The sequence below is a fragment of the Colletotrichum gloeosporioides genome, assembly GCF_011800055.1.
Source record: "Colletotrichum gloeosporioides strain Lc1 chromosome Unknown consensus_82, whole genome shotgun sequence".
Classification (NCBI taxonomy): Eukaryota; Fungi; Ascomycota; class Sordariomycetes; order Glomerellales; family Glomerellaceae; genus Colletotrichum; species Colletotrichum gloeosporioides.
Window position 1 is genome coordinate 122,852 of NW_025544727.1, and position 11,405 is coordinate 134,256.

An 11,405-nucleotide genomic window follows, 5' to 3' on the forward strand; every position below is an offset into this window, starting at 1 on the left:
CATATTTCATGATAATCAGAATGCATGCATCATGAGACCTTGTAATCATGCCACGGAAGCATGATTCCAAATTCGCGGACCTGGTGCGGCCGGAGAGACCCACTTTCACCCGGTCCGGCTCCGACTGAACGGGCTGGGCACCGGAGATGTATTCAGTACCAAAACTGTGGTGAAGTCATAAAAGGGATATCAATTAAGAATGATATAAACGTTTCTACAAGGAAAGAATACTCAAAACGCCGAGGTAATCAGGCATCCGTCTTCCGCTCATGCGCAAACGGCCCTTTTTCCGACTCCCTCCCAGACGAGTCCTTCCCGGACGAACTCCCCCTCCCAAACGGCTTCGTCTCGCTCCCGTCCAAGTCGACGCTCGCCCGCCAGCCCATCCACCACGGCCCGCTGAACAGCTCCTCCATGCGCTCCATCGGGATGCCCTTCGTCTCGGGCGCCCACAGCCCCAGCACGACGAGCCCGACGGCGCACACGCACGCCCAGAAGACGTAGGCGCCCCACACGTCCAGGCTGACGAACATGTTGGGCGTCGTGCGCACGACGGCAAACTGGAAGAACCAGTGCAGCGCCATGTTGGTCGCGTAGCATACGCTGCGGATGCGGGTGGGGTAGATCTCGGTGCCGTAGAGGTACTGCACGGTGCACAGGCCGATGGACCAGCCGACGGCGTACACAAACACGGAGGCGATGGCGGCGTCGGAGGCGGGCTTGTTGGTGCCGTCGATCCAGATGCCCATGTAGACGGCCATGTAGACGTGGGTGACGCACTGCAGGGCGAGGCCGGAGATGAAGCAGCGGCGGCGGCCGAAGACGTCGACGAGGCCCCAGGTGAAGACCATGGTGAAGACGAGCTTGACGGCGCCGTAGGCGCCGCTGGTGATGAGGGAGGTGTTGTCGCCGACGACGCCGGCGTAGCGGAAGATCTCGGGGATGTAGTAGGTGATGCCGTTGCCGCCGGACCACTGGGCGACGGTCTGCATGACGGCGCCGAGGAGGAAGCGGGTGCGGTAGGTGGGGACGGTGGCGATCTCCTTGACGATGGCGAGGGTGGAGGTGTCGGCGAGGATCTGCTGGCGGGAGCGGAGCTGCTCGTGGATCTCGTCGAACTCGAGGGACAGGGCCGGGTCGGCGCGGTCCGAGTGGCGGAGCTTGGCGAGTACGGCGAGGGCCTCTTCGCCGCGGTCCCGGGAGGCGAGCCAGCGCGGGGTGTCGGCGAGGAAGAAGGAGGCGGCGAAGGCTAGGCCGACGGGGATGAGGGGGATCGCGATGACGAGGCGGTACTGCATCCTAGTGGCCGCTAGCGTCGCGTTGGCGGCGTAGTTGATGAAGAAACCTGGCGCGGGACCGGTCAGTCGGATGTTCGCCGAGGGCCCGGGCAAGTCCCGAGGGTGACGGGGAAATATTAACTCACCAATGGTCAGGAACGATAGTAGGACGACCATGTAGATGCTAACGACCATGCCGCGCGACTTAGCCGGCGCGATCTCAGACAGGTAGAGCGGCGCGACGACGGTGAGACCGCCGGCGCCGAGGCCGCCCCAGATACGGGCGAAGAGCATGAGACCGAGGATGCCGGAGGAGAAGACCTGCATCAGGACGCCCGACATCCACACGGCGATGAAGACCTGCCATGAGCGCAGGCGGCCCAGCCTGTCGTTGAGGGCGAGGGCGATGATGGAGCCAAAGGCGGCGCCGAGGACGCCAAACGACGAGATGTTGGCCTTGCGGTCGGCGAGGCCAGACTCGTTGCCCTTCCACAGACTCGACACGAGGCCGAAGTCCTCCTTGAAGGAGGTCAGGCCCGTGGAGGCGCTGAAGCCGCCCTCATCGTAGCCTGCGTCGTTGGACCCATCAGCACACTCACTCACACATGGACATGCACACCGCGAACGGAGGGGGAGAAGGGTTTGCGGTGGAGAAGGTGACAGATCACGGTCGCGTATGCGGTGACCCGACCTGACCGCACAATGGGCTGGGGGGCAGACTCACCCTTGGGGATAGACCCGCACGCGATAACAACAATAGTCAGCAGATAGTAGGCGTTGAAGTCGACCATTTTCCCGGGGTAAGATTTCTCAGGGACAGAAGATCTGGGCCGGGGGTGACGGCTTTCGTTCGAACACGGTTGCGGGCGCCAGAAAAGGGGAGCGCGGCGCGGGTTTGTAGCAATTGAGTTGTTCAAATGCTGGATTGAGATGAAATGAAGAGAAAAAAAGTTTTTTTGTCCAAGTGTCTGTGTTCGCCCCCTATTTCCGACACGCAATCACACCACGTCGCCTCCCCCGTCGCCTCACTCTTTTCCTGCCGTCGTCGTCTTCTCTCTGCTTCTCAACAGCAGCAGTGGCAGCAGCAATCGCGGGGTTGCACAAATCCTCCACGGGGTGCAGCAGCAGCGCCTCTCGCTTGCCTCTTCTCCGGATTTTGGGCCCTGGTGGTTCCAGAGGAGGAGGCCCAACCCCACGATTTCGTTCAGTGGTCGATCGCGCGCGGAGGAGGATCTCGTGCAGGGCGGGGTGGGGGATGAAGGGGGGTGCAAAACATCGGACGTTGACCGAACGAACTGTGAAGGGGGGAAAAGACACCGGCAGGCTGGAGGCAGAGAGACTGCACCTCTACAGCAGTGTGACTGTGAGGAGAGAACCTTAGTAATGCTGCTGAGGTGCTGCCCCCCCACTCGGGAGTTGCGTTCATCCAGTGCCATTGCCGTCACATCACCGATCCAATGGAAGTGCCGCGTCGGGGGGGTGACTAACGCAAGGGACGAGAAGTAGCTCCCACGCTAAACAGAGTGGTGGGATACTTTGGCATCTCGCGGTATCTACGGCCCGCTTCCGGAAGACAGAGGTGGTCTGGGCTTTTCTGTTCCCTCAAGGTTCTCTCTCTGCTTAGCTAAGGCACTTACCTAAGGTCCTCAGTCTATACATCGGCATCTTACATAATGCAAGTCACTTGTATCTGCCTGCGCAAGTACTTTCATCACTCACTCTCTTTCACTCGCTCAATCTCATCTCACAGCTCACCCAGCTCGGTCAACTTCCGGCAGGACGGCCGCCCACAGCATGCGGCCCGCAATGACTCGTGGCGACGTCAAGGAAAGAAAAAAAAGAGAGCAAGAGAATTTCTGCCCTGTTTGTTTCTGCTCAGCGCTGCCCTCACAAACGCGCCTGTAGAGACGCCTGGAAACGCTGCCGCCCGCCCGCTGTTGCAATGCCCCGACCCCGTTAATCCATGCAATGGACCTCGCACTGGCCGATGCAGTTTGCAGATGCACGCCCGTCGGCCATGTTCCTGGAGGACGGAACCACTTCTCAAAATAGTTGAAGCCCATGTCCGGATGGATATGCGTGTATTGTGTGTATCCGTAGTCTCTACACAGCAGTTGCGCGCAAAACCCAATACACACCCAAACCAATGGGCATTGACACTCAACACCACTCACTCCCTTCACTAGGCTCTGGACTCTGGTCGAGAAGCACATCGGTCATCCTCCGAGGCGACACCGCCCACCGAGGATCAGATCTCCTCCAAAACCAGAAACCTGCACCTCACCTCTCTCGTCTGGTGGCTTGTTGACGACACCTCAAGGTTTTAGTTTTGCAGTTTTGCCCTCAACCACCTCCACTATTGCTGCCACTGGCTTGTCTGGCCTTGCCTTGCTCCTCCCATCTTCCTGCTGGAGACTGTCCGAGAAACTGCGGGCTCGCCCCTACATGATCAGGAAAACCTTCTTACGGATACTCCTGCCCTCGTCGAGTGATATGCGGCTGCAACTCAGATGATCCACTCAACAACCCGGACAGTCGGCGGATTCTCAGCAACCGCAATGGGCCGACGTCCATATGTGCAGGCGCACCGCCGCCGTCATCGCCATCGTCCGCAGTCGTTGCAGCAGTACCACCACCAGCAGACGCAGCAGCCAGTACCTGCGGATCACCGAAACCCCGGGCTTCTCCTCCTGTCGTCGTCGTTGTTCTCCTCGTCTTCGGTCCAGTCGCCAGTTTGTTCTCGCGAGGAGAAGGATTCATCCCTTCCATGCCTTTCCAGCAAGCGCCCTTATTCCACCACCACCACCACCACCACCAATACCACCACCGCTGCTTCCCTAGACACTCCTCGCCATCAAATCGGCATCAAGCCCGAGCCTCGAGTCTATCACTCTCCCCCCGCCCTTTCCTCCTCCTCCTCATCTCCCACTGATAGGGCTCTCCCCGCCGCTCTTACACAAAGAGCAGCCGCCCTCACCATGATCCAGATGCGCATCCTCAACGCACACTCCCACCTCTACCACCACCTCCGAACCATCATGGCTCTCCTCCAACCCCTAATCAACCCTTCATCCTCCTCATCGAGGAACGACAAAGTAATACCAACACTCCTCACACCCGCCCGCCGCCGCCTGACCCTCCCGGAGCGGATCCCCCGCGGCGCGTGGGACTCCCACATGCACGTCGTCGACCCGGCCGCATATCCCTTGGCACAGGACGCCGTCTACTGCCCTGCGACGCACCGCCTCGAGCATGCCCTCGCCTTCGAGTCCTCCGTCGGCATCGACAACATCGTCCTCGTCCAGCCCTCCATCTACGGCACAGACAACACCTGCCTCCTCGACGCCCTGCGCGCCCTCGGCCCCCGCCGCGGCCGCGCCGTCGTCGCCTTCGAGCCCGGATCCGTCCCGCAGAGCACCCTCAAAGAGTGGCACCGCCTCGGCGTGCGCGGCGTCCGCATCAACCTCTCGTCCGTCGGCAAGTCCCTCACCGCCGCCCAGCTCGAGGAGTTACTACTCAAGTACGCGGACGACTGCCGGCCGCTCGACTGGGTGATCCAGGTGTACATGCCCATGTCGATGATCGAGCTGCTCGAGCCGGTGGTGCCGCGCCTCGGCGTGCGCGTGTGCATCGACCACCTCGGCCACCCCAGCGTCCAGGACATGCCCGCGCGCGACCCGTACTCGATGAGGGGGTTTCGGGCGCTGGCGCGGCTGCTCAAGGCCGGCAGCACGTACGTCAAGCTCTCGGCGCCGTACCGGCTGAGCAGCATGGCGGACCACAGCGACCTCGAGCCGATTGCGCGCGAGGTGCTGCGGCTGCGGGGGAAAGACCGGGTGATTTTCGCGACGGACTGGCCGCATACGCGGTTTGAGGGGCTGGATATCAGGCCGTGGATGGAGACGGTGCTGGACTGGTGTGATAAGGACGATGTGCTGGTGGACAGGCTGTTCAGGGGGAACGCGGAGGATTTGTGGAATACCCGACATGCCAGGTGACGAACTTCAATAACGTCACTGGTGTCTGATTTGGAGCGGCTTTCTTTCTAGCATAGCGCTGCGGATGCATTCATGCATCTTGGATGTTTTTTTTTCCCAAGACCAAAGCAACAATTGCGTCGAGGACGACGAATGACTCATGACCTAAAGAATAGAATATTCTAATACGATCAACGACCTGAAGCAAAATGCATTTCCTTAGGGGCGCTGCTCTTCATCTTGCTGTGTATGCATGTCTTTGGAACTTTGGTGTTGCAATGTCAAAAGCCGGCCATTGCGGAGTTTAGTTGCGCGGGATTCCGGGGCACCAAAACCCGGTCAGAAGAGACGGGAGACGCCAACAAACCATTGGCCCAAGCACGTCTCCTACTAAGCCCTATGGAAAGTGGCCAACCGCTGCAACAAGTGAAATCCGCGTTGTGTGGCCGGGTTTCAGCAACGACGTTTGGCCGGGAAATGGACATGGTAGAAATACCGTAGATGGTCCGCGTCCGTAAACTCCATGAACATCGCCAAGATATGGGCGTCGATGGAAGGTATCTGCATCACTTCGAGAGTGAGAAAAATGGTATATATACTGACAATGTTGATGTAAAGATGTGAAAGAATAAATGTAACAGAGCATCAGAGAGCTAACACCAAACGTCGCAATAAACTTTACACCATCACGTCCCCGCCAAGACCTATCATCTCATATCCCAAAACTCTAGTCATATCTAATTCAATCTCCAAAAGGACTGGAAACATGACACTCCCATCATTCTTCCGCAGCTGCGCCGAGCTCCCCCTCCCGCCGCCGTCCGCCATCGCCAGGGGCACTTACATCGTCACCGGGAGCAACACCGGCCTCGGCTTCCACTGCGCGCAGCACCTCATCCTCCTCCACGCCGCGCGCGTCATCCTCGCCGTGCGCTCGCCCTCCAAAGGCGAGGCCGCGCTCGCCTCTATCCGCGCGCACACGGGCCAGCCTGACGCCGGCGAGGTGTGGGAGCTGGATCTCGCGTCTTTAGCCTCCGTCGAAGCCTTTTGCACACGGATGAGCGAGTTGGACCGGCTCGATGGGGTGGTTGCGAATGCTAGTGTGGCGCTGGACGAGTTTGTCAGGACGGGGGACGGGTTGGAGACGATGGTGGGGGTGAATGTGGTTGCGAACGGGCTGCTTGCGGTACGGGCGCTGCCGAAGCTAAGGGAGACGGCGGGGAGGTTTGGGGTGAGGGCGTGTTTGAGCGTTGTCTCGAGCGGGACGGCGTTTTTCACGAAGGGGGGCGGGTTGGATGCCGTGGAGGGGAATTTGTTTGAGAGTTTGACTCGGGAGGATCAGCGGAAGACGGGCCTGGGGGCGCATAGGTGCGTGAAATGGTTTGCAATTACTTAACACATCACATCACTGACGGACTTTAGATACCCCCTCTCGAAGCTGATGCAGGTCTACATGGTCCGGCACCTCGCCTCTCTCCTCCCCGTCTCCGCGACGGGCGTGGTGATCAACGTGCTCGACCCGGGCATCTGCGCGACGGACCTCGCGCGCAACATGCCGTGGTTCTTCCGGGCGTACATCGGCGTGATGCGCGTCGGGTACGGGATCAGCGCGGAGCAGGGGAGCCGGAAGCTGCTGCACGGCGTGACGGCCGGGGAGGCCAGCCACGGAGCGTTCCTGGCGGAGATGGAGGTGATGGAGGTGCCCGCATGGGCTGCGGACGAGGCCGGACGCCGGGTGCAGGCGCGGGTTTGGGACAGTTTGGTGGAGGTGCTGGGGAAGAAAGGGTACGTGATTGATGTTGGGGGGATGTAGCGGGGGATAAGGCGGGTTTTGCGGTGTTTGGAGGGTTGAGGGGTTGGCTGGATTGTCTTGTCTTTGGGGAATATTCGCCTGTTTGGTCACATTGTACTTTAATGAAGCTCATCAGTTGACATGCCTATTGTGTTTAAAGGGTGGTTTTGGTGTGTCCAGTCCTGCCATGTTGGGGAATCCCAGGCGCAGTCGACACCGACTCTGCGGTCTTGGGACGTTGCCCTCACCAAAAGAAAAACTCCACGGACAAATTCCCCATTTTGCAGCAAAAAGGCCGTTTACCCCACACTCAGAGTCCCACGGGGGAACGGTGACTGACAGGACGGTCAGAAATCCCCAGGTCCCAACTGGTCGGCGCCCATCTGCCGAGACAAGACGCCGGCGCGCGTGCGGTGTGGTTGCAACCTCCCCCAGCTTTTTTGGACAGAGCACCTGTCCGAGTTCCGGCCCTCCGACTTCCGAGGCCTGGACGAATCAGGAAACAATAGCCTCTGGATGACAACTCCAGCAACTTCACGGCGGGAAACAAGCTTGTTTTGGGCGTTTCTTTTTGTTTTGACGACGGGATGGGATTCGCTCCACGTGAAGACCGGGATGGAAAACCTGGGGTTTGCGGGGAAAGATTGTTGCTTCTGACGTCGAATCTGGGGATGTTCGGCTGCCAAACAGAGAGAACAGCAGCAATGCCAATTCCCATAAGAACACAACTCCAAGTCTTGTTCCAACAAAAAAGATGAGAAACCACTCGTCGCACTTCTCCTCTCCCGTCTTACCCTAATCTCGGGCTCCCACACCCTCCCCCTCCCGCCAAAACACCGCTCCAAACATGCGTCCCACAACCCTCCTCCCCCTCGCCCTCCTCCCCGCCTCCGTCGCCCCCCAGTCCCCCCTCTGCCCCCTCACCCCCTGCGCCGCCGTCCACGTCCTCCTCCTCCGCGGCACCAACGAGCCGTACCCAGGCCTGCAGCAGCCCATCGCCGAGGCCATCTGCGCCGACTGGGACTGCACGTGGGCCAGCGTCGAGTACCAGGCCGTCTTCCACGACTACTGCGACTCCATCGAGGGCGGGATCGCCAGCACGCGCGACGCCGTGACCGCGTACGCCACGCGCTGCCCGGGCTCCAAGATCGTGCTGTCCGGCTTCTCGCAGGGCGGGCAGGTCGTCGGGGACGTGCTCGGCGGCGGGGGCGGGACCTTCAGGAGCCAGAACTGCACGCAGGAGGCGAGCGAGGGGATGGCGCCGGACGTGTTTCCTGGGGACCACGGTGAGTGCTGTGCTGCTGCGCCTGCCGGATGAATGTATATGCTGGTGGAGACTGATCTGCGGGATAGTTGCTGCTGCTCTTATCTGGGGCTCGCCGCGGCACGTTGCGAACCAGACGTACAACTTGCTCGTCGGTGCGCGGATGCAATCGGTGAGTTTTAGATTCAAACCCGGGAATGGAGGGATAAAGACTGACACGAGGACGCCAGGGCTTCCCCAGGGAGGGCGCGCAGCTGGAGTCGCTTAATCGATGGTCTGCGCGGCTGAGGGACTATTGCAACGACAACGATCCTGCGTGCGCGCAGGGGACCAGCTGGGAGGCGCATGAGAATTATGGGCTGAAGTATGCCGAGGACGCTGCTCAGTTTGTAAGGTTTAAGGTGTGCTGAGATTGAAGATGGTCGTAGTGTTTAATAAGACGCGATTGGCAAGTGCAAACAAGTGGGAGTGGAAGACAGTTTGCATAGTTAATTAATTCTATATGCGAAGTTGCTCTTAGGAATGAAGTTTGAGTCTAATGTTGGTTACCTACTTAGGGTAAGCATATATACACTTACATCGCTATTGTTCTATTAAGGTAGTGAAGCACTATTATTATAGATAAGCAGGCACCTGGACAAACTCAACAGGACCATTAAAAGACATAACGAGAAAGTTGTCCAGGTGAAACGTGAGACAAAAAGCATTACAAGAGCAAAAATTTACCCAATTGAGCAAAATAAATGCCCCCTCACGGGATTGAACCGTGGACCTTCTCATAGTTCGCAAGAATACGAGTGAGACGCTCTACCACTGAGCCAAAGGGGCAATTTAGGGATTACATAAGGTCAGGCGCAGCATTTAGATAAAGGGAAGGCACGCATTCAGCCAGCGCCTGCTAAAGTTTGGCCTAAGCCATTCCGCATCTCTTTCCGTTCATCCATCAACGACACCTCCCAACTACAACCGCAACCACAACCTTCCATCTCCATTTCCATTCGCATATCCATCCTCAACAATCTCGGCCATGTTCCATATCTCACCCTGCGACACATTAGAGTTTACAGCAAAGTTGGACCACCATCTCGCCATGCTCGCCGCCTCGGCCCAAGTCCGCATCAGATCAACAACCTCGGCCATCCACCGCGAGGATGCCGGTGACCCGGAGCCACATTCAACCTGCCCCCAGCCCGGAAACGAGTATCCGCCAACGGGCGTCGGCGCAGAACCACGTCCCCACTTCACGATCCTCGCGAACGGTTTTCTTCCCTGCGCTTTTTGCATGTGTAAAACCAGCGAAACTTACAGCGAGACGCGCAGAATAGACGAAGGAAAAAAATTGAACGCGGGGACGCCAAAAGTCTCCGGACAACTTCCCGCGAAAATCATTCCATATCCGTCCTGCCATCGCATCTCCAGTCTTGGCGGAAACCACTCAAAATTACTCAAAAATTTGCAACATCCAAGGTCCTCCCCCATCGTGGGCATGGGTTCACATCCCCCAGGTCCATCGGGATCGGATCCCCCTCCCGAACCTCGTCAACCACCCTTCCTCGGACCCTGGCCGTGACATCTGCAATGGATCCCAGGCCAGCTCATCGCACGCAATCATCCACGCTCGCGCCGTCACAAGCCAGACGAACGCAGGACGCAACCCGCTCAACACCCCCCCCGAGCCAGTCACCATCCCGCCAATATCAACATGGACCAAACACCACCCCGGCCTACGCTTGCGGAACTTCGGTCCTCCGCCGCCAAAGATACCCCGAGACTGGCCCCAAACAGGCGCCCCATTTCGGCACGTGTCCCGTTCGCTGCGAGACTGGGAAGAAATGGCAATCAGGAAGGGGGTGGCGTGTAACCTCCGGACGCCCATCTCGCATATACGCGCTAGTGCCCCCAGATTTTCCAAGAAATCCAGACTTTCCCTCCGTTTTCCCCTCGACCTCGCGCCTCGCGGCCCAGACGCATCTTCACCGTCGACGGTTGAGTCTCGGTCAACTTCCGACGGGCGGGTGCGCAGAAAAACCTGGAGAGGAAAAAACGCTTGCGACGCACGCCGTTGATCTGATTACCGAAGAAGCGAGGAGGCGAGACCGCCGCTAAAATAAACGGTCATCACAGTGGAGGATCCAAGAAATATCCCAGACCACAGCGCCGCCACGCACGTCCGCCGAGCGGCCCAGCCCGCTCATCAGTCCCAACTCAAACATCGCCTGAAAAAACCCACGGATACCAGCAAGAAAAAAAAGCTTATCCAGACATTTGCATGCGCGGAAGATGGCCGAATAATCTCGTTACAATCATGGTTTTTGCGAGAGGAAAAACGAAAGGGACCAAGTCCTCAGACCCCCCACGCAGTATGCGAGAGCCAGACACCGAAGCGCCCAAAATTTCTCGGAACATGGCCGAGTGGATCAGCCACCGTCGCCTAAACGGCCCAGACGGCCATACTCCGGTGCTTGCGGCCCTCTTGACCTCCGCGGTTGTGGAGGAAAGTCATCACGAGAGCCTCCGGCCCCAATTGTGTTCCCTCTTCGCAGGTAGCACGTACATGATAACCCCGCGGCAGAAACGTCAGCTGGTTTCTCACAAGATGATGACGCGCCTCATTTCAAAGAAATCGGGTCCCCGAACTCCACGGCTATCTTAACCGACAAACACCGAGGTTGAGAATTCCCAAGTGTCAGATCAGCCCATCATCTGCGTCCAAAAGAGGTTCGGATCAGCAAGGCCGATTCATTCGCAAGCCTGGGTTCCGGTGTCTTGAGTAAGAACCCGGCGGGCTGGTGTTGCGGGGGTTTCAGAAACGCCGGTCAGTGTTAGTAAATCTGCAAAGTCTCAGGATCCATGTCTCTTTTTCTTGCTGAAAATAGCAACGTACGACAACGCATCACATGTGCTGCTTGGAGCCTTATTTTTCTTTTCTTTCTTTGATACAAACATGATTCATTTTTTTGGGCAATGCTATTGACACTTTTCTAACGGATGCTTGCAGAAACTCGACGGAAATACAAATTCGAGGAACAGCAATCCTGACAGGCATTGTCCCTCTGGCAAGATAACCCATTGTTTGCGAAGCCGACACTCTGTCT

The 11,405-nt window shown here is 58.3% G+C and overlaps 4 protein-coding genes across 4 annotated transcripts; 3 read left to right on the forward strand and 1 right to left on the reverse strand.

The window, feature by feature from the left end:
• Positions 1-248: 248 nt before the first annotated feature.
• Positions 249-2,068, reverse strand: GCG54_00010003 (Quinate permease; the record flags this gene model as incomplete). Its single annotated transcript, XM_045409938.1, has 2 exons — positions 249-1,846; positions 2,002-2,068. The coding sequence occupies 2 exons, from the start codon at positions 2,066-2,068 to the stop codon at positions 249-251; spliced, it is 1,665 nt and encodes a 554-aa protein (XP_045258973.1).
• Positions 2,069-4,255: 2,187 nt separating this feature from the next.
• GCG54_00010004 (4-sulfomuconolactone hydrolase) lies at positions 4,256-5,275 on the forward strand (the record flags this gene model as incomplete). The annotated part of the gene is made up of 1 exon (XM_045409939.1): positions 4,256-5,275. One exon carries the CDS (start codon positions 4,256-4,258, stop codon positions 5,273-5,275), a length of 1,020 nt encoding a protein of 339 aa, XP_045258974.1.
• A 745-nt stretch (positions 5,276-6,020) lies between these two features.
• On the forward strand, positions 6,021-7,067 carry GCG54_00010005 (Short chain dehydrogenase sol3; the record flags this gene model as incomplete). Its single annotated transcript, XM_045409940.1, has 2 exons — positions 6,021-6,622; positions 6,677-7,067. 2 exons carry the CDS (start codon positions 6,021-6,023, stop codon positions 7,065-7,067), a joined length of 993 nt encoding a protein of 330 aa, XP_045258975.1.
• Positions 7,068-7,893: 826 nt separating this feature from the next.
• GCG54_00010006 (Acetylxylan esterase 2) lies at positions 7,894-8,720 on the forward strand (the record flags this gene model as incomplete). Its single annotated transcript, XM_045409941.1, has 3 exons — positions 7,894-8,332; positions 8,400-8,482; positions 8,541-8,720. The coding sequence occupies 3 exons, from the start codon at positions 7,894-7,896 to the stop codon at positions 8,718-8,720; spliced, it is 702 nt and encodes a 233-aa protein (XP_045258976.1).
• Positions 8,721-11,405: the final 2,685 nt, after the last annotated feature.